General features: G+C 32.0%; 1 protein-coding gene across 1 annotated transcript in view; it reads left to right on the top strand.

Annotated features, from left to right (window-relative positions):
* LOC6043954 (neuroligin-3) overlaps nucleotides 1-20,489 on the top strand; it is a 291,951-nt gene that overhangs the window by 133,355 nt on the left and 138,107 nt on the right. The window contains exons 4-5 of the mRNA XM_038255705.1: nucleotides 19,045-19,899; nucleotides 19,969-20,091. Coding sequence (XP_038111633.1) covers nucleotides 19,603-19,899; nucleotides 19,969-20,091 — 420 coding nt within the window. The 5' untranslated portion in view covers nucleotides 19,045-19,602. The remainder of the gene's footprint in view (nucleotides 1-19,044; nucleotides 19,900-19,968; nucleotides 20,092-20,489) is intronic.

Raw genomic sequence — 20,489 nt, 5'->3', positions numbered from 1 at the left:
TTGTTTATTTTTATTTTTGTTTTGATTTTGTTTGATTGTTTTGGCTTTTTTTCGAAATTGATTTTTGTTTAAAAATAAAATTTCATTTGATTTTCGTTGATTTCTTTGATGTTTTTTTTTTATTTTCTTAGGTTTTTCTTGATTAGTAACTTTCCTTGATTTTTTTTTGATTTTCTTTGATTTTCTTCGATTTTCTTAGATTTTCTTTGATTTTCTTTGATTTTCTTTGATTTTCTTTGATTTTCTTTGATTTTCTTTGATTTTCTTTGATTTTCTTTGATTTTCTTTGATTTTCTTTGATTTTCTTTGATTTTCTTTGATATTCTTTGATTTTCTTTGATTTTCTTTGATTTTCTTTGATTTTCTTTGATTTTCTTTGATTTTCTTTGTTTTTTATTTGGTTTTCTATGATTTTCTTAGATTTTCTTAGATTTTCTTTGATTTTCTTAGATTTTCTTTGATTTTCTTAGATTTTCTTAGATTTTCTTTGATTTTCTTCGATTTTCTTTGTTTTTTAATTTTCTTTGGATTACTTTGATTTTCTTTGATTTTCTTCAATTTTCCTTGATTTTCTTTGATTTTCTTTGATTTTGAAATGTGTTGCCAAATGACTTTTGTGTGAAATTGGACACCTAAGTTGACTGTTTACAATGAGTTTTTTTTGTTTGTTCTTCTTTGATTTTCGTTGATTTGAGTTTATATCTGGTTTGATTTTCTTTTATTTTTAACGATTAATGACTTTTTTTTATTTTCGTTGGTTTGCAATTTTTTTTATTTTTCTTTGATATTTATTTATTATTTTTTCAGTTTTTTATTTTCTCCGATTTATTTGATACTTATTGATTTTCTTTGATTTCTTTGATTTTCTTTGTTTTTAAAAATATTTTCTTTGATTTTCTTTGTTTATAAAAATATTTTCTTTGATTTTGTTTGATTTTGTTTAGTTTTTTTATTTTCTTTGATTTTCATTTGATTTTCATTTGATTTTCGTTTGATTTTCGTTTGATTTTCATTTGATTTTTATTTGATTTTTATTTGATTTTCATTTGATTTTCATTTGATTTTCATTTGATTTTCATTTGATTTTCATTTGATTTTCATTTGATTTTCATTTGATTTTCTTTTGGTTTTCATTTGATTTTCATTTGATTTTCATTTGATTTTCATTTGATTTTCATTTGATTTTCATTTGATTTTCATTTGATTTTCATTTGATTTTCATTTGATTTTCATTTGATTTTCATTTGATTTTCATTTGATTTTCATTTGATTTTCATTTGATTTTCATTTGACTTTCATTTGATTTTCATTTGATTTTCATTTGATTTTCATTTGATTTTCATTTGATTTTCATTTGATTTTCATTTGAATATTTTCATTTTCATTTAATTTTCGTTTGATTTTAATTTAATTTTCATTTGATTTTCATTTGAGTTTCATTTTTTTTCATTTGATTTTCATTTAATTTTCATTTAATTTTCAATTAATTTTCATTTAATTTTCTTTTGATTTTCTTTTGATTTTCATTTGATTTTCATTTGATTTTCATCTAATTTTCATTTGATATTTATTTGATTTTCGCTTGATTTTTATTTGATTTTCGCTTGATTTTTATTTGATTTTGATTTAATTTTGATTTTATTTTCATTTCATTTCAATTTAGTTTTTATTTGATTTTCATTTGATTTTCATTTGGTATTCGTTTGATTTTTGTTTGATTTTCATTTGATTTTCGTTTGATTTTTATTTAATTTTCATTTGATTTTCATTTAATTTTCAATTGATTTTCATTTGATTTTTATTTGATTTTTATTTGATTTTCATTTGATTTTCATTTGATTCTCATTTGATTTTCATTTGATTTTTATTTGATTTTCATTTTATTTTCATTTGATTGTCATTTGATTTTTATTTGATTTTCATTTGATTTTTATTTGATTTTGCTTGGTTTTTTATTATTTTCATTTAAATTGCAATCGATTTTTTTTTTGTTTGCTTCTTTTTTTTCGAACTGTCAATCGCTCGATTTTTATTTTTCAAAATGTCTTAAATTGTGTCAGAGACTAAATCGCAAATCCTTCAATAGTAATTAAATGAAACTTTGACATTCTGCTAACAAACAGTAAAGCTCGTGCACCACCAAAACGAGTGTTCCTGGCTCGGCTTAAACAGGCCTTTTATTGCCCGGACGTGACTGGAAGTTGATCCAAAGTTTTGTGGCGGCCAACGCTCCGCTTACTGTCTGCGGGTACTACTTCGAGGATGGCCTCCAAATTGATTCCACTCTTGGGGCAACGGTGTGCTGTGCCCACAAAACAAGACTTTAATTTGCGAGCGTAGATTTTTAAATGGAAAATGGTTGGTTGGAAAATGGTAAGTTTAATGGAAACTCTTCAAAATTTTCTCCATTAAACCATCAAAACTTTCAAAATTGTGGTTGTTTAGTTTGAATAGCTCGTCACAAAACTAATCTCGTTACCAAACACAATCCAACTTCTATACAACATTCCAAAGATGTACGAACTTGCGCTCAACCCACAAACATTCAGATCAACTATCTCTGTAACTGCATCGAAACCCGACATCACATCAAAATTTGTGTTCAAGATAGTTTTCCCCTTCAAGCCAAGTCATGTTAATCTCCAATTTAGTCCCACATCGAAATTAGTTCATCTTCCCTCTTTCCATGGACAAGGGAAGGAATGTTAGGACCCCACCAAGAAAACCTTCAAATCTGCACTTTTGCTCTCAAACGCGAGAAGTGCATCTTTCCTCTACAACGGCAAAGTTCGCGAAACCCATTGGAAGATTAAGCACACTCTCCGCGTGGAAAAGGGAAAACCCTCGCAAACTTTGGCCGAAGACGAGTTTTGGTGCGTGCCGAGAACCGGCTCCATCTGCTCCCAGGACCTCCCTCCAGAACAGGTGGTTTCGTCTTACACTTGGTGGTCTTGGTGGTGCCGATAAAGTTGATTAGAAAACTTTCCTTCCCTCGCTTTTGTTCCCCGAAAGTGGTGGGGCAATCGACGAACGAGTTATGCTGAGGTTCCTCGAGTGAGTTGACAAGTGGAAAAGTGAGCAGAGTGTAGAACAAGTTAAGTTACATAATCTGGAAATAAGAATTTTGTTGAAAGTTTTGTTAGCAAAGTAAACAGTTAGGCGAGTAAACAGTCCTTTTGGGAAGTAATTTGAGCACCCCTGACAAATTCATTTGCAAAGCTTGGTTGGAAAGCTCTTGAGGCACGCTGGAAAAGCTTATGTTTGGGATCTACATAACTAGAAAAGTGATGCACAGTGAGTAAAAGAAAGCCACATTTTGAATTCTGACTTTTGACTTCTGACTTCTGATATCTCACTCTTTGAGAATAAAAATCATTTATTGTCATAAAAAACGATACTAAAATTTCCCACTGTGCCCAAAACTTGCTCAAGCAGAACTTTTCCAAAGCTGGCTCGTGCTCCGGAGAATGTAATTGATTTTGTTGTTGATTCCATTTCTGTGCTAATGTTGAAGCATGGCACAAACTCCACCTCGATCCAGGATTAGCAAATTGATTACACAACCACTAACACACAGCATCGCAACTTTTCCCATGTGGAAAATAGTTTTGAGGAAATTTCCTCGTCTTAATTATTCGCTGAAAAGTTTAACGATAATCGTGTTTGCGAAATTCCACGTTTGAAAAAAAAGTTCCACCAAATTGTCATGTGTGGATTCCGCAAAAAAAAACCGGTCCTTTTATCGGCGTTGGAAAGAACTCTCCGGATACGGAACTGTTACCGGAATTTGGGCCAGTAATTTAATTTTTATTTCTCACTCGATACGATTCGCCTTTTATCAACCCTCCTCCGAACCACCAGTTAACACTTTCATTGCATTGGTTGTAGGGGAAAAGGAAAATGCATCCTCGGAAGAGAAGGGCCAGCAGGAAAAAATGCACTCTCGTTTATTTTATATATTCACACATGCACACTTGAGGACTCGAGCAGCATCCGGTGCGATTGGTAGGGTTGTTACTTTTTTAATTTCCTTAAATTACATACTTTTATAAAAGTGAATTTGAACACTGAACAACATTTGTTTTGAGCATTCTCTTTTCATGGGGAAGTAAAAAGTAATATTGTCCAAGATTCATGTACAATTTGAACATTTCCATTAATAGGATTGATTAACGAAAAATAGTTTAAGTTTAATAGAAAATTTGACTGACATTCCCGAGAAATTGATTTTTTGTTGCCACCATAGCCAATTTAGTAGTATAATTCATATTGCTGAAAATTGTTTTTTGAAAATGTCAATGAATCTGCAAGAATTTTCAAACAAACATAAAACATAAAACATAAAACATAAAACATAAAACATAAAACATAAAACATAAAACATAAAACATAAAACATAAAACATAAAACATAAAACATAAAACATAAAACATAAAACATAAAACATAAAACATAAAACATAAAACATAAAACATAAAACATAAAACATAAAACATAAAACATAAAACATAAAACATAAAACATAAAACATAAAACATAAAACATAAAACATAAAACATAAAACATAAAACATAAAACATAAAACATAAAACATAAAACATAAAACATAAAACATAAAACATAAAACATGAAACATAAAACATAAAACATAAAACATAAAACATAAAACATAAAACATAAAACATAAAACATAAAACATAAAACATAAAACATAAAACATAAAACATAAAACATAAAACATAAAACATAAAACATAAAACACAAAAAACATAAAACATAAAACATAAAACATAAAACATAAAACATAAAACATAAAACATAAAACATAAAACATAAAACATAAAACATAAACATAAAACATAAAACATAAAACATAAAACATAAAACATAAAACATAAAACATAAAACATAAAACATAAAACATAAAACATAAAACATAAAACATAAAACATAAAACATAAAACATAAAACATAAAACATAAAACATAAAACATAAAACATAAAACATAAAACATAAAACATAAAACATAAAACATAAAACATAAAACATAAAACATAAAACATAAAACATAAAACATAAAACATAAAACATAAAACATAAAACATAAAACATAAAACATAAAACATAAAACATAAAACATAAAACATAAAACATAAAACATAAAACATAAAACATAAAACATAAAACATAAAACATAAAACATAAAACATAAAACATAAAACATAAAACATAAAACATAAAACATAAAACATAAAACATAAAACATAAAACATAAAACATAAAACATAAAACATAAAACATAAAACATAAAACATAAAACATAAAACATAAAACATAAAACATAAAACATAAAACATAAAACATAAAACATAAAATATAAAACATAAAACATAAAACATAAAACATAAAACATAAAACATAAAACATAAAACAAAAAACATAAAACATTCGACATCTTTTACTATTATTTTATAGCTTTTTTTCATTTATATTTTCCAATCTTTTAATTTATGAAAATAGTTCTGTAATTGTTTTTCTGTTTTCTGTTCTGTTCTGTGCTCTGTGTTTCATGTTTTCATATAGTTTGAAGTTGCATTTTTACGTTTCTTTTTTAAACTTAAGTATTACCATTTCTTTAGAGGCAAATTTGCTTTTGATATCTTTTCGCATTTTTCATGTTAAAATGTTTTTTTTCTCAATGTTTTTTCCTTTGGTTCTAAATTTTCTTTCAAATTTTGATTATTTCATTTTCGAACATTTTGCTTTATTATACCAAAAGATATTTTCCAACGCATTAAGTTTAATTAAAAGTGCTTTAGTTGTGAAATAATTTGAGAATGATATTTTTTAATGAAACATTTTTTTCCATAATCGATGCAAAGATTGTAAGATGCAATAAATTTTGATTAAAACATAGAATCCAAAAAAAAAAACATTTTTCAAAAAAATTAAAATTAATAATTTTTATGTTTGGTCTCAAAATAAGTCCCTTAAAAAATCAGGAAGCAGGAAAAATATTTCAAGAAATTTTTCCTGCGCTGATAATCTTGGTTAACTTGTTTGGAATGGTATAAAAATATTTCGATGTTTTTGTTTAATTTCAATGGACAATACAGCAAAAAAAAATTTTTTGTGAAAAAAAAAACAAATTTCGTCTGTAATTACAAATAATGCAAACTGATTGCAAACCAACCAGAATATTGTAAAATGCATTTTAAATTACTTTCATATCCATCTTTTTATAGCTCGTGATTTGAATTTGTATATATATTTATATTTTTCCATTTTATGCTTTCCCCCGACTTTGGTAAGTGCCGAGGGAAATAAACTCAAAACAATTTTTGAAACTGCCTTATTTAACAAAATAGAATGTGATTCATTTTATAGTCAATATTATAAAAGTTTTAAGTTATGTAATGAACAGTTTATAATTAATTGAACTTTTTTGTAAATTCTGCTCGGTTTGTTCTAGAAGTCGTATCGAGGTGCTCCGATTTGGATGAAACTTTCAGCGTTTGTTTGTCTATACATGAGATGAACTCATGCCAAATATGAGCCCTCTACGACAAAGGGATGTGGGGTAAAACGGGCTTCGAAGTTTTAGGTCCAAAAAACTTAAAAAATCTTAAAATTGCTCGCATTTCCGTAAAACTTTACGGGTTAAAGACATCCAGGATCAGTTTGACTTTTTCATAGCTTTTGCAAATTACTGTTAAAAATTGATTTTTTTTAAACCTTAATATCTTTTTGCAACAGCCTCCAACACCCATACTTCTATAGGTCAAAAGATAGGTAATTGTATGGAATATAAGCCTACGGTATTAACTTTTTTGCCAATCGCAGTTTTTCTCATAGTTTTTCGATTTTTCTACAACAAACATTTCACAACGTTAGTTTTTGCTGTAGGCCTCTATAGCGGCACTTTTTGGTCTCAATTTTGTCATATTTGGAATACTCGGAAAAATTCACGTTAGTTAGTGTAAATTTGATTAGAAAAATTGGCATTTAGAATGAATTGAAATATTTTTTAACAATTTGTTGGATTAGGGGTGAAACAGATTTTCGCCTACTTGATATAGCATTTGACGCGGTAAATAAAATCAATTGCTTTTTTCAAAAATGTTTTATTTAATTATTATTTAAATCAAATTTACCACTTCAATACATCTAACTAACGTGAAATTTTCCGAGGATTCCAAATATGACAAAATTGAGATCTAAAAGTGCCGCTATGGAGGCCTACAGGGCAAAAACTAACGTTGTAAAATGTTTGTTGTAGAAAAATCGAAAAACTTTGAGAAAAACTGCTTATAGTCCATATAATTACCTATCTTTTGACCTGTAGGAGTATAGGTTTTGGAAGCTGTTGCAAAAAGATATTGAGGTTTAAAAAAATCAATTTTTAACAGTAATTAGCAAAAGCTTTGAGAAAAAGTAAAATCGATCCTAGATGTCTATGGCCCATTTTGAAGTGCTTCAAAAGACCTTTCAAATGTATTTACGAGAGTTGGAATTGATGAAGTTTTACGGAAATGCGAGCAATTTTAAGATTTTTTAGGATTTTTGGACCTCAAACTCCGAAGCCCGTTTTACCCCACTTCCCTTTGTCGTAGAGGGCTCATATTTGGCATGAGTTCATCTCATGTATAGACAAACAAACGCTGAAAGTTTCATCCAAATCGGAGCACCTCGATACGACCTGTTACCCATTGGTGAAAAACTCGCTCTTAAGAAATATTTGTGTCACCATTTGTTTTTTGCCTTCCTCACTGAGGTAAGGCTATAATCCTGCTCTAAAAATGAACTTTGTATAAAAACGTCGTAGACCCACCTTCATGTATACATATCGACTCAGAATTGAAAACTGAACAAATGTCTGTGTGTATGTGTGTGTGTATGTGTGTGTGTATGTGTGTGTGTATGTGTGTGTGTATGTATGTATGTGACCAACAAACTAGCTCATATTTCTCGGCACTGGCTGAACCGATTTGACCCGAACCTGTTGCATTCGACTTGGTTAAGGGTCCCATAGATCGAGTTTTATAAAGATTGAAGTTTCGATAAGTAGTTCAAAAGTTATGTATAAAAATGTGTTTTCACATATATCTGGATCTCACTTAAATGTATGTAAACTAAGTCCGGATCCACCATTCGACCCATCGTTGGATAGGTTATCAAAAGACCTTTCCAACGAGTCCAAAACATTGAAGATCTGGCAACCCTGTCTCGAGATATGGCCATTTAAGTGATATTTATGTACTTTTTTGAAGCCGGATCTCACTTAAATATATGTAAACTATGTCCGGATCCACCATCCGACCCATCGTTGGTTAGGTTATCAAAAGACCTTTCTAACGAGTCCAAAACATTGAAGATCTGGCAACCCTGTCTCGAGATATGGTCACTTAAGTGATGTTTATGTACTTTTTTGTAGCCGGGTCTCATTTAAATGTATGTAAACTATGTTCGGATCCACCATCCGACCCATCGTTGGTTAGGTTATCAAAAAACCTTTCCAACGAGTTCAAAACATTGAAGATCTGGCAACCCTGTCTCGAGATATGTCCACTTAAGTGATATTTATGCACTTTTTGGAAGCCGGATCTCACTTAAATGTATGTAAACTATATCCGGATCCACCATCCGACCCATCGTTGGATAGGTTATCAAAAGACCTTTCCAACGAGTTCAAAACATTGAAGATCTGGCAACCCTGTCTCGAATTATGGCCATTTAAGTGATATTTATGCACTTTTTGGAAGCCGGATCTCACTTAAATGTATGTAAACTATGTCCGGATCCACCATCCGACCCATCGTTGGTTAGGTTATCAAAAGACCTTTCCAACGAGTCCAAAACATTGAAGATCTGGCAACCCTGTCTCGAGATATGGCCATTTAAGTGATATTTATGTACTTTTTGGAAGCCGGATCTCACTTAAATGTATGTAAACTATGTCCGGATCCACCATCCAACCCATCGTTGGATAGGTTATCAAAAAACCTTTCCAACAAGTCCAAAACATTGAAGATCTGGCAACCATGTCTCGAGATATGGCCAATTAAGTGATATTTATGTTTTTTCTTAATCCGAATCTAAAAAATAGATGAAATTTGTGTACAACCCCATCAAATCAGCCATTGTTGGTAATGAGTGAGGAAGGCTCCAACCACATAGGTGAATTAAGTTAGTTTTTACAATTAGTTCTATTTTTATCAAACTAAATTTGTTAATTTTTTTTTCATGCTGAAAAATAAATAGAATTGGTGAGGTTTTTCACTGTTGCTCTTCAATTTAATAGTGTGTGATTTTTACATGATTTTCACTCACACCCCATCTCAGTCCAAGTAAATACGAAAAAGAACCGATTTTCCCTTGCCCTCCACAGTTTCCCACCCTTACCATAGCCATCATGCCTTCTTCGTTCGCAGTTTTTCGGATGCAATTTGCACTTTAACCAAGAGCAGCAGCAGCCCTCGACACCACCAAGTGCCAGCGAGTTTCATCAATCCACCACCACCCACAACCACCCAGTTTTTCTTTTTTTTTTTGCTCGCTGGTTTTCCGTTCCGCCCGGATGAAAAGTGTGGAAATGTATGTTTTGTATCGGAAAGAACCAACGCGCCTCGGTGCATGTACACTTTTTTTTATGTTGCTCCTGCAATGGACCGATGTTGGTGCTGTTGATTTTCCACCAGCACCATCGTTGGAGAGGCTTCCGATGGATTACTCCAGAAAATTGCGAGAAGATTGAACGAGCGTTTTTCATCTGTTCGAAGCTTTCGACAGTTTGAGGGGATTAGACAGCTTCATATTTTTTTTTCCATTCGTTTGTTGAACCAGTCTAGTGTCCCTCATTCGCAAATTGTCATCCCACACGTTTTCCGCTGCAAAGTGTGCTACATTTTTAATCAAATTTAATGGCCGTTGTGTCGATGTCCTGTGGGGACGGAGGAGGTTGGGAGCCCTCATCCCGGAAAACCCGCAAACCAGCGCTCCTCTTTCTGTTTCATTAATCATGTGGGAAAAATCGTAATTTAATGGATTTCAATAAAGTCGTACATTATGGGTCTGGCGGCCTCGGTTGGGCCCTTTTTCCCGTGTTTTTACTTTTTTTGTGCTTCAGATTGGTGAAAGGGCGTTTTTAATCCCGCAATTTCTCGTTTTTTTTTGTCCTGAGTAAAACATTGCACATTTTTTTTCCGCGAAAAGAAATTGTGTCAAATTTGCGAGAGTTTCCACATCGCCCATTTTGGATAATTTTCGAAAGCAAACGCAAAGTGGAAGCGCCAGGTTCGCAAAAAAAAAAACAAATTAATCAGGAAGCTTCCGCTCCTGATTCTGTGATTTTGGCTCTCTCAGGAGGACACTGTGAAGTATCGTTTCCGAAAATAGCACAAGTGTAGTGGGGAGCTCTCCAGGCAAGTTTTTTTTCCCTCAAGATAAGATTTAAATGAAGGACTTGTTTTTTTGGATGTTGCTTTTTTAGGGAAATTGATGGCCAAGCATTGCGACATGTGGCGAGCGAGATTGCTGTTGTTCTTGGAGGCACACTGATTTGCTTCTGGGATATATTGTCAATCACAATTGTTTTTGGGCAACCTGGTTTCCCTAAAGGGATTCCTAATGTTAGTTTTTTTTTCAGAGAAATGACAATGGATACAGATGCATAATTCTAATATTTCAGAAACAGCAATATATAATGAACACCTCTGATGTTATTTTTAGTTTTTACACGGTAGATATTTTATTAGTTAAAAAAATCATATAGAAGCTATTTAAAAAATATTTGTGATAGCTCTGACATGAACCAGTATTTTTTACTACAAAAGATACCCATGATGTAAAAACGATAAGCAATATTGAGATTGAGATTCGTACAAAAACATGATTTGAATTCTGTTTTGATTTTTTAAATATATATATCTAAAGCTTACGATTTTTTTTAAATTTTACTTAATGTACTAGTGCAGGCAGTTTTCTTGCCTTGGAAAGGTAACGTTTAAATGAGGCATATATTTTTTGATCACCTAGAAATAGCAAAAAAAAACAAAATAAAAAATTGTCCCGTTAATGTGTGCTATTTTTTTATACAATGTTTAAAATATATAAGTTTTTTTTCCAATTTTAATTAGACTTTTCTAAATGTCTCCGTTTTTTTGCTGTATGACATTAGAATGCATTTATAAAAAATGCATTGAAGAAATTTAATCTCAAATTTGTGTAATAGGTTTTGAAGAACTACAGTACGGCCGTTGCAAATATTTTTCAAAGTTTATGTCGCCCACACCCCCACCCCCCCCCAAAATTGGTCCGAAAAATCAGGGGGCAAAAAAATATTCTTTCAAAAATCTTAAAAATTTTATTGAAAATAGAAGTCAGATCAACTTAAAACAATCTGAAATGCATTTTTCTTCATTTATAATCATATTCAGCATGCTTAGGCTGGATTAAAAGTATTTAGAATGTTTATGAAATTCTAATGTACTAAACCGCAAAAACCTTTTTTTTGCTAAAAAAAACTTTTTCGTTAATACTTTGGTATCTTGGATAATGATTGCAAAACAACTGTGCAGGTGTAAAATGCCTTTTTAATACTTAGTTCATTCAAATGTTGAAACCATGGCTCGTAAATTCACCCCCCCCCCCCCTTCGACTTTGGTCAGAGTCGAGGGACATAGACTTAAAAAAATATTTGCAACGGCCTAAAAAAAAAACAATTACAAAATAAAATATTATTATTAACCCCCTTGAGATTAATTGTAGTTTAGATTATATTTGCCTATACTTTTTGAAAAACTTACATTTTTTCGGAAAATCTGATTTTAATTCGATTTTGTTATTTGGGTGCAATGGTTGCTGTGAGAGACTCTGAAGGAACATAAAAAAATAGCCAAAATTGAGTTTATAAGTGTCAGAGTAAGTTTCAAAGCATAAATACATAAGAGCGAGTCCACGAGCAAAGCATACCTATCTCGCATCGACCTCACCAATCTGCCTGAAATTTTCAGGGGTTGTTTGTACATATGAAACTAGCATCTGGCCAAAATATGAGCACTCTAGGTCAACGGGAAGTGGGACAAATCGGGACACAAAGATTGAAGGTTCAAAAACGTCAAAAATCTTAAAAAGGCTATAGCTTTGGCAAAATTCAATATAATTTCAAAATTCAAAATGCATCTGAAAGGGCTTAAAAAATTAACAAAATGCAGGGAGAAGCACCTCGATTGGTTAAATTTAAAGGGAGTTATTGGCAATTTAGTGAAAAAATAGCATAATTTTCAAACTCAAATAAAAAAGTGTTCCATCCAGATATCAACTCGGTTCGACCTGCAGCTTGTAGGGGACATCTGGGACTACCATCTGAGACTGAGAACGCTTTGGGTAAGGCAGTTTTACATATTAAATAGACACTTTTACTTTTAGTATTTTTTTTGGTTGTAAATTTTTGTTCTGGAGACCCCTTGGATCCCATTTTCTAGTGATAATTTTATCATATTCGTGTTCCTGAGACAATTTCACAATAGAAACATGCATAGAAATGTTTATTGTAATCCATTTAAAAAAAATGTTTGAGTTGAGTTTGAAAATAATGCTATTTTTCACTAAAATGCCAATAACTCCCTTTAAATTTAAACAATTGGGTTGTTTCTCCCTGCATTTTGTTGCATTTTTTAGATGCATTTTGAATTTTGAAATTATATTGAATTTTGTCAAAGTTATAGCCTTTTTAAGATCTTTGACGTTTTTGAACCTTTAAACTTTGTGTCCCGATCTGCCCCACTTCCATTTGACCTAGAGTTCTCATATTTTGGCCAGATGCTAGTTTTATATGTACAAACAACCCCTGAAAATTTCAGGCAGATTGGTGAGATCCAAACGACGTCCCATACAAAGGGGTATGCCCTGTTCGTGGACTCGCTCATAAATTTTTCACAAAGTACCGTAGTTTTTCGAAAGTGCTGAAATTTTTATAATTTTTGATATTGGTATCAAACCATTCGAAATTTTGAATGCTTTTCACGGGTTTAGAGTTTTTTTTAGATAAAATACCAATTTTTTATATGAAATACCGTATTTTTTTTTAAAGTACTATAATTTTCGTGATTTGCAATATGCAAACGAAGCGAAATTTCAGCTGCTTTTTACTGTTTGAGAGTATTTTTAATGAAATGCAAAAATTTTCACAAAAAACCGTATTTCCTCGAAAATAGTGAAATTATTATTATTTGCCATATGGTTATCAAACGATTCAAAATTGTGAATGCTTTTCACTGTTTTAGAATTTTTTAAAATGAATTACTAAATTTTTCATTAAATACCGTATTTTTTCGAAGGACCCCACATTTTCGTGATTTGCAATATGGGTATCAAACGAAGCGGAATTTCACCTGCTTTTCACTCTGAAACAGTAAAAAAATACGGTATTTTGTAAAAAATTTAGTATTTCGTTCAAAACACTATAGAACAGTTCAAATACATGCACAAATTCGAATCGTTTGATACCCACATTGCGAATGATAAAAATTTGGGTGCTAGAAAATACGGTATTTTGTGCTTTTAATTAAGTATTTCTACTTTGAAACTTATCAAATTACCAAAAATATTTACTAAGAGGAAGCTTGAATATTCAACATAATTTGGTTGGTTAAACTCAACTTTAAAAAATATAATTATATTAAATATAATTTATCGTCCGTTATCGTCGATAACATTATCGGAATAACGATAATGATTATCGAACTTCGATAATTTTATCGTTAACAACCTTGATGGATTAGTTAATTTAGTCTTAATACTCAAAAGTAAAAAACCTTTTAAAAAGATAGATGAAATTATAAAAAATAAGTATTTTTATCGAAAAGACTAGAAAATTCAGAAATGATTCCTTTCTATCATCTAAAGTCGGTCCAATAGTTGCTGAAAATTGTTATATAACGTTTTTTGATGAACATCAGTAGCTCAAGTTTATCCGTTTTTTTTTTCAATTAGGCCGTTGCAAATATTTTTTTGAAATTTATGTCCCTCGACTCTAGCCAGAGTCGTGAGGGGGGGGGGGGGGGGGGTGGAATAAAAACTTAAATCATAAGGTAATACAATTTGAATGAAAAGATTTGCATGCAGTTTACACCTGTCCTGTTGTTGTGCAATCATTCGTTTTCAAAATATTTAAGAATTAATCAAATTTATTTTTTCGCAAAAGAAAACTTTTGCGGCACTTTACAACGGAATTTTACAAAAAAATAAAAAAAAACAAACGAGCTAAAGTATGTTAAAAATGGTAAAAAACACAGGGGAATTCATTATTAAATGTGTTCAGCTGAATGCACTCAAAACTTTCTACGGCCTTAGGGCCTTTGCAAATCTTTCATTTCTTTGTGAAATCATATCATAAAAATCTAAACAACAGAAGATAGTATAAACTGATTTTTCCTGCGTTATTCACAGTATAATAGTTTGTTGGATTTCATCTGAGAATAGTGACAGATTTTGTGTCACCAATTTTTTGTATTTTTTTCAGCAGGAATGCAATTTTCACAATTTTCCTTATTTTCCAGAATTTTTCATAATGAAAAAAATATTGATCAACTATCCAAAACTCAACATTTTTAACTGTGTTTCATTTTTGTATGACCACCTCTCAAATTTGTCTAAAAACTTGTATGAACGAATGGATCAAGAAATTTTGCTTCGTTCAAAAGTCCAAATGAGGCATGAGGCAAATAAAAAAAGAATGTTTATCTTTAACAAATTTCCTAGGAATTCTTCCGTGATAGCAACTTGATATTTCAATTCCTCAAAAACTTTTAAATGAATTTTAGAGTTTTGTTTGAAAAGATCCTTTAAACAATTTGTTTTTAACTCAAGAGTTTAACTAATTAGTAATTTGTTCAAATTATAATAATTACTGGTCACAGTTCAAATTCCATCGAATTTGGCCAAAACCAAGACCAACTATTTAGCAAAATGATAAGGAGAAAATTAGAAAAAAAAAAACTTGAAATTGCTTTTGGCGGTAAACGGTTAAATAGATAACTTTGGAAAAAAATTCTTCCATTTCATAGGCTTATTTTGACAGCACTTTTCTTTTCAAATTAACCTCAATCTTTTGAAGCAAAACACCTTCAAAATTTCCCTCTGGCAACATCATTCAACCTGTCCCAATCATTCATCAATAGCTAGCTGGGACACTTCCAAGTTCACCTTAATTTCCTCAGGCCGACAGCTCAAAACTTGCTCCCAATTCTAGGTTAAAACCATAATTTCAACCGCCGCATCCCACTTTCCGATGAGGGGGAAGTTTTGCTTTGTTTGTTTTAGTTACACTTGCACCACCCCGAGGGCTTTTACGTTTGTGTGTTGTTTCTACGAACAACTGATTGAAACTTTCTGCCGGGGTACACACGTGGAAACTTTCCGCCACGTGTTGCTGTTGTTGGGGGGGGGGGTATGTTTGTGTTTTACTTCATTGTGTTTACATTGTGATTCCGGTGCACTTGAAAGGGATGGTTCAATCGATACAGATTGAAGCTTTTGATGGTTGACCTAATTTAATCATTATTGAAAAGAATCATTATTTCGGTAAACCAAAAATTTGTGGAATGAACTATTTCCGTTCATAGTTTCCCGAAAAGGGCAAATCCTTTTTTCCTTCACAAAAACTTTGTCCACACCAGCACCAGCAAAGAATCATGCCACAATTTATGTTGCACATTGTATTTAGATTTATTTGCAAATTATACGAGAACAAATGTTTTCCAGCAAAGAGCGGGAGATTTTCCTGTGTCGTCGCGTTGAGTTTCTAATCTATTGCTCATTATGGTTATGAGAGTTTGTTTATTCTGCAGTGCAGTGCGCAAAAGCTTTTATGGTTAATTAAGATAGCGATCTCTCCGCACGCATACTTTTTGGGTGGGTGGAAGAAGCGCAGTGGTTTGCGAGCTGCTTTAATGGGCAAAGTTCCACCACTGCGACTGCTCGCTGGATCAAATTTTAGCAAGCTATAAACGTAAATCTGCGTGCAATTTTTGCGATTGACCATCGATTTCAAAAGTGCAACAATTTCGGGGTTTTTTTTCATTCGTTTCCAGAATGTAACGGCCACTGCAGTTGCAATATCGACGCATCGATTTGGGTTCCATTTCAGGTTTCTGCCTTTTTTTTCCCTTGTCCAAACCGGGGACCGTGTTCGAAAACTCGTTTTCCGAGGTAACAAACGTGCCACACCACATCCAGAGCCAGTAGTTTTTGGAAGTGAGTGAAAAGCTGCAACGAATGCAGTTTTTTTACTTTCCACTTCTTCGTTGGCGAGTTTTGAAGTGTTTCTGGCAAAGGGGATTTGGGGCAAACTTGCTCAATTTTTTTATTTGCTTTATTTCGAAACTGCTTTTTTGTTTCGTGGAAACCTTTACTTATCTTGTTTTATTTATCTTTATTTATTTTCAGCTTATTTTTAAACATTTTTTTCAGTTCTTTTTTTTAAGGAGACTTAAAAATCAAAAAATCTTATAGATGTGGCGTGTATTTTTGTTTCAGTGTATTTTTATCAGAAAGCCCGTCCAATTTCCTACAAGTTTGTCTTTGACCACTTTTTGATACGATGCAACGGCTTCGAGATACAGTAATTTTATATTGCAAAATACTAAAATATTTAAATACCTTACGCCCTTCTCAAATGTTATTCTCGAGTACTATAGGCTCCATATACACAAAAATGGCTTATATAGGCCTGGGATAACATGTCTACAAAGTTTCATTGAAATCGGAGAGGGTCGGGTACAAATGTACCAGAAAAAATCCTGATTTGAGCTGGAATTGCTCTAAAAGCAAATTGTAGGTTTTATTCAGATCTACTTAACGCTTTTTAAAGCTTGCAAAAATATTGTGTGGTTTAAGGGGAATCGACGAAATAAAAAGCCTAACGCCACAGCGTAAAAAGAGGTTTTACTGCAAACACATTTTACATTTTTTCATTTTCAAAAAAAAAATGTTTGTTTAAATATGTTACTATCTTTGAATAAATAGTTGTTATTCAAATCTAGTTTTCACGAATACTATTATTTAATTTGCCACAGGATGTTACAGAATCAGAAATTCGAAGAACTTTTCTACAGAAGTTAATTCATAAGCCGTTGTAGGAAAAATACGCTTCTATGTTTATATTTTGCTTTGTTACCGAGAGAAAAAAAAAGCATTATTATTAAAAATTATTAAAAACAAAAAAAAAACAACAAAAAATTACAAAAACCTTAAAAAAATGAAAAAAATAACGAAAAATATTATATTAAGAACATTTTAAAGTTGACAGAATATCCAGGTTTACAGCATTTTAAAATTGAAAAATTTAAGAAATAAAATTTTGAATCTATTAAATCCAGAATAATTTGAACAAAACGAAAAAAAATCAGTTGAGTGAAGTAATTAAAAGTTTTTCAACAAATTACAGTTTTGTGAAACATTGAAAACCAATACAATTTAAAAAAAAACTTAATATGTAAAAAATACTGTCTTTGTTTTCAATTTTTATCATTTTTAAATTTCCGAAAGGAAAGGAACATTGAAAAAAAACAAAAAAGTAGAATGATTTTTGAATAAAAATATAAATAAAAAACCGCATACTCACAAAATTATATTAAATCAAAATAATAATAAAAACAAACAGAGTTAAAAAAATATTTGGGAAATATTTAAAGAAAAGTAATTCCCGCTTAAAAAAATATATATAGAAAAAATATCAAGTTTCATAAAATTCCAATTAAAATTTAGAAAACCTTCAAAATTCAAATATTTTTTTTTGTATGATGAGTCGACATTCGGAAATTTATACAATTAAAAAAATTAGAAAACTTTGCAACAAAGGAAAATACAACTTCACAAAAAAAAATCTTAAATTTTACGTTTTTATTTGATTAATTTTCTTTTTTAAATTTTTGCTTTTTTTAGACTTCCATGATTTTATTCGAATTATGCTCACTAATCATCAATCATTTATTTTTTTAGTTTTGGCTCAACTCTTTTTCTTGAGTTTCTCGAGGAATAAGAGAATAATATATTTTTTGTCTTTATAAACATAATACAGCATTACATTTACAAATTATATTTAAATAAGTATAAAATACAACTGTGATTTTTTTGGACTGTTAAATATTAACCCTATCAACAATTTAGCAAAAGGAAATGATAGGAAGTTTCATCATCTTTTCAATTTTTTTGAGTATAATATTTTAGAATACAAAAAAATCACATTTTCGAAAAAATCAATGAAAATGCATATAATTATCATAAAAAGACATTTTTTCTCGTTAAACATCTTTTCATAAACCCACAAATTATTACCAATAATTTTTCCCAAGACTTGAAATTCATCAGAAAATCCTTTTTCAAGACAATTTGACATATTGAATGCTTGGACAAAATTTCATCGAAATAAAAAAATAGCAAGTACTAACTCTAATGTATTTATCTCTTAATCTTCCAGGTTTTTTGTGGAATAAAATGAAAAAATTTATAGTTAACTTTTTTTTCCCTTGAAAATCTTCAAATGCATATTTTTAATACAATAAGTGAGGTTGTTTTAAACTCTTGATAAAAACTGTTTTTTTTTGTTTATGGTTTGAAATACAATTTGATGAAACAATATTATTTAAATAACTTTATGAGTAAATTCAGATCTTAATTTCAATCAAATCTAGTTTCATGAATAAATTGCAGATTTATTATGACTGGATGAAACCAATTAACTTTTTGGATCATTGATTTCGTATTATTAAATTTTAAAAGGTTTCAAAAAGTCACCCCAATTCTTGCTAATAACTTCAACACTCACTGGACCCCATCGATCCCCAAAACTCGTTCCAAAGCCTGACTTCAGGTTGGCCAGCTGGATTTTCCGGGCTTTCCATTACCATTTTTCAGCCTTTTCACATTCAACCCATTGAAAGAACGAATAAAAAAACCACCCCTGTCAAATCCCTGAAACCCCGTTCCAGTGAACGATTCTAATGGCACTTTTTTTTTCTCGTTTCCCTTTTTTGTCCCCACAGATTTGCGAGGCCCCCAGGAGCAGCTCGGCCGGAAATCATAAACAACCCGTGCGCCGAACCATTGTCTCGGAACCGGAATTGGAATTTTGGACTAGGCGCGGCCACATGTGACGTGCGTGGTGTCATAATTTTTGGACGGAAACTCTACCCCCTTCTGGATTTATGTTACATTGTGTTGGGTTGGGGATTTGGCGTGGAGGAAAGAATGGAGAAATTTAGTTGGGAAAATATGCACCCCTCTTTTTTTGTGTAAACTAACACCGATTTACGATGGTTCGATGAGTTTGGGGGAATAAAAAGTGGTGATTGTATTGACTTGTTCAGTTATTTGAACAATGGTAGCTCGAGTGAAGTCAATTTTGCTGGGAAAACAGTTTGGTTGTGTCCAATTACGAGTGGGATCGTGAGCAAACTAATCAAAAATCTGCGAAAAAGTTTTTTTTTGTGTTAAAAAGTGAAAAAGGAAACAATAAAAAGCAGTGCTGCCAGTTGCTGGTGATGGCCGATCCTCATGTCGGGGACCGGTAATGTCCGCCAACCGCCACCACTCGCCGTACAATGCGGGCCCACGATGGGCCAACAATCATCACTAACGACGACCACCACCGGTGCCGGCCAGGCCAACAGCTAGGTGCAGGAAGAGGTGGGGAAGAAGGAAAGGGAGTTGGGAGGACTAAACGGACAAGTTTGGGAAGTTTGGCAGTGTCAGTGGCCACAGTGGCGCTGGTCACGACTTTTTTGGTGGTTCCGGTTGGGGCTGGCCCGCGGTACTCGTCGCGGATCGTCGAAACCAAGTCCGGAGCGATCCGGGGCGTCATCCTGGAGCTGAACTCCAAGTACCTGGAACCGGTGGAGGTGAGTTGGATTGATCTTCTTGTGTTGTTTAAATTAAATAAAACACATCATTCTGTTTCTTCTCAACAGGTCTTCAAAGCCGTCCCGTACGCTGCTCCACCCGTTGAGAACCTCCGGTACGAACCACCCCAGAAGCTGCCTCCGTGGAAGGGCACCAAGCTGGCCGACACCTTCGGGCCGGTCTGTCCCCAGGTATGTGTCTCCAACTTCTAATGACGATAGAAAATTTAATTAGTTCTGGAATATTACCATCACGGAAAAGGCAACCAGCGTTGTTTTCCGCTAGAATTATTAAAAAAAAAAACTAAAAACAACAACCCGCTCCGTGCCCAACTTCCCAGTTAAGCTTAATTATGTTGAAAACAACTCAACTGTACAACTAACTGACACTAGCGCTGGGAAATGCGGTACTGGCACTATCACAAATTTCCAGGTATTTCACAACAAAATTCACGGACCATGTAATGCGACCCTGTGATGTCCCAGTCCCAGAGCCGCCCTCATTTTGCGAGCAAATTATGTTTGTTTTATTGTTTAATTCCCTCATCATTCCGGCGAATGCTGCTTACTGACATTTCACTAGTTTTTAG

Source organism: Culex quinquefasciatus, chromosome 2 (genome assembly GCF_015732765.1).
Source record: "Culex quinquefasciatus strain JHB chromosome 2, VPISU_Cqui_1.0_pri_paternal, whole genome shotgun sequence".
NCBI classification, from domain to species: Eukaryota; Metazoa; Arthropoda; class Insecta; order Diptera; family Culicidae; genus Culex; species Culex quinquefasciatus.
This window is presented reverse-complemented; position numbering and strand designations above follow the sequence as displayed.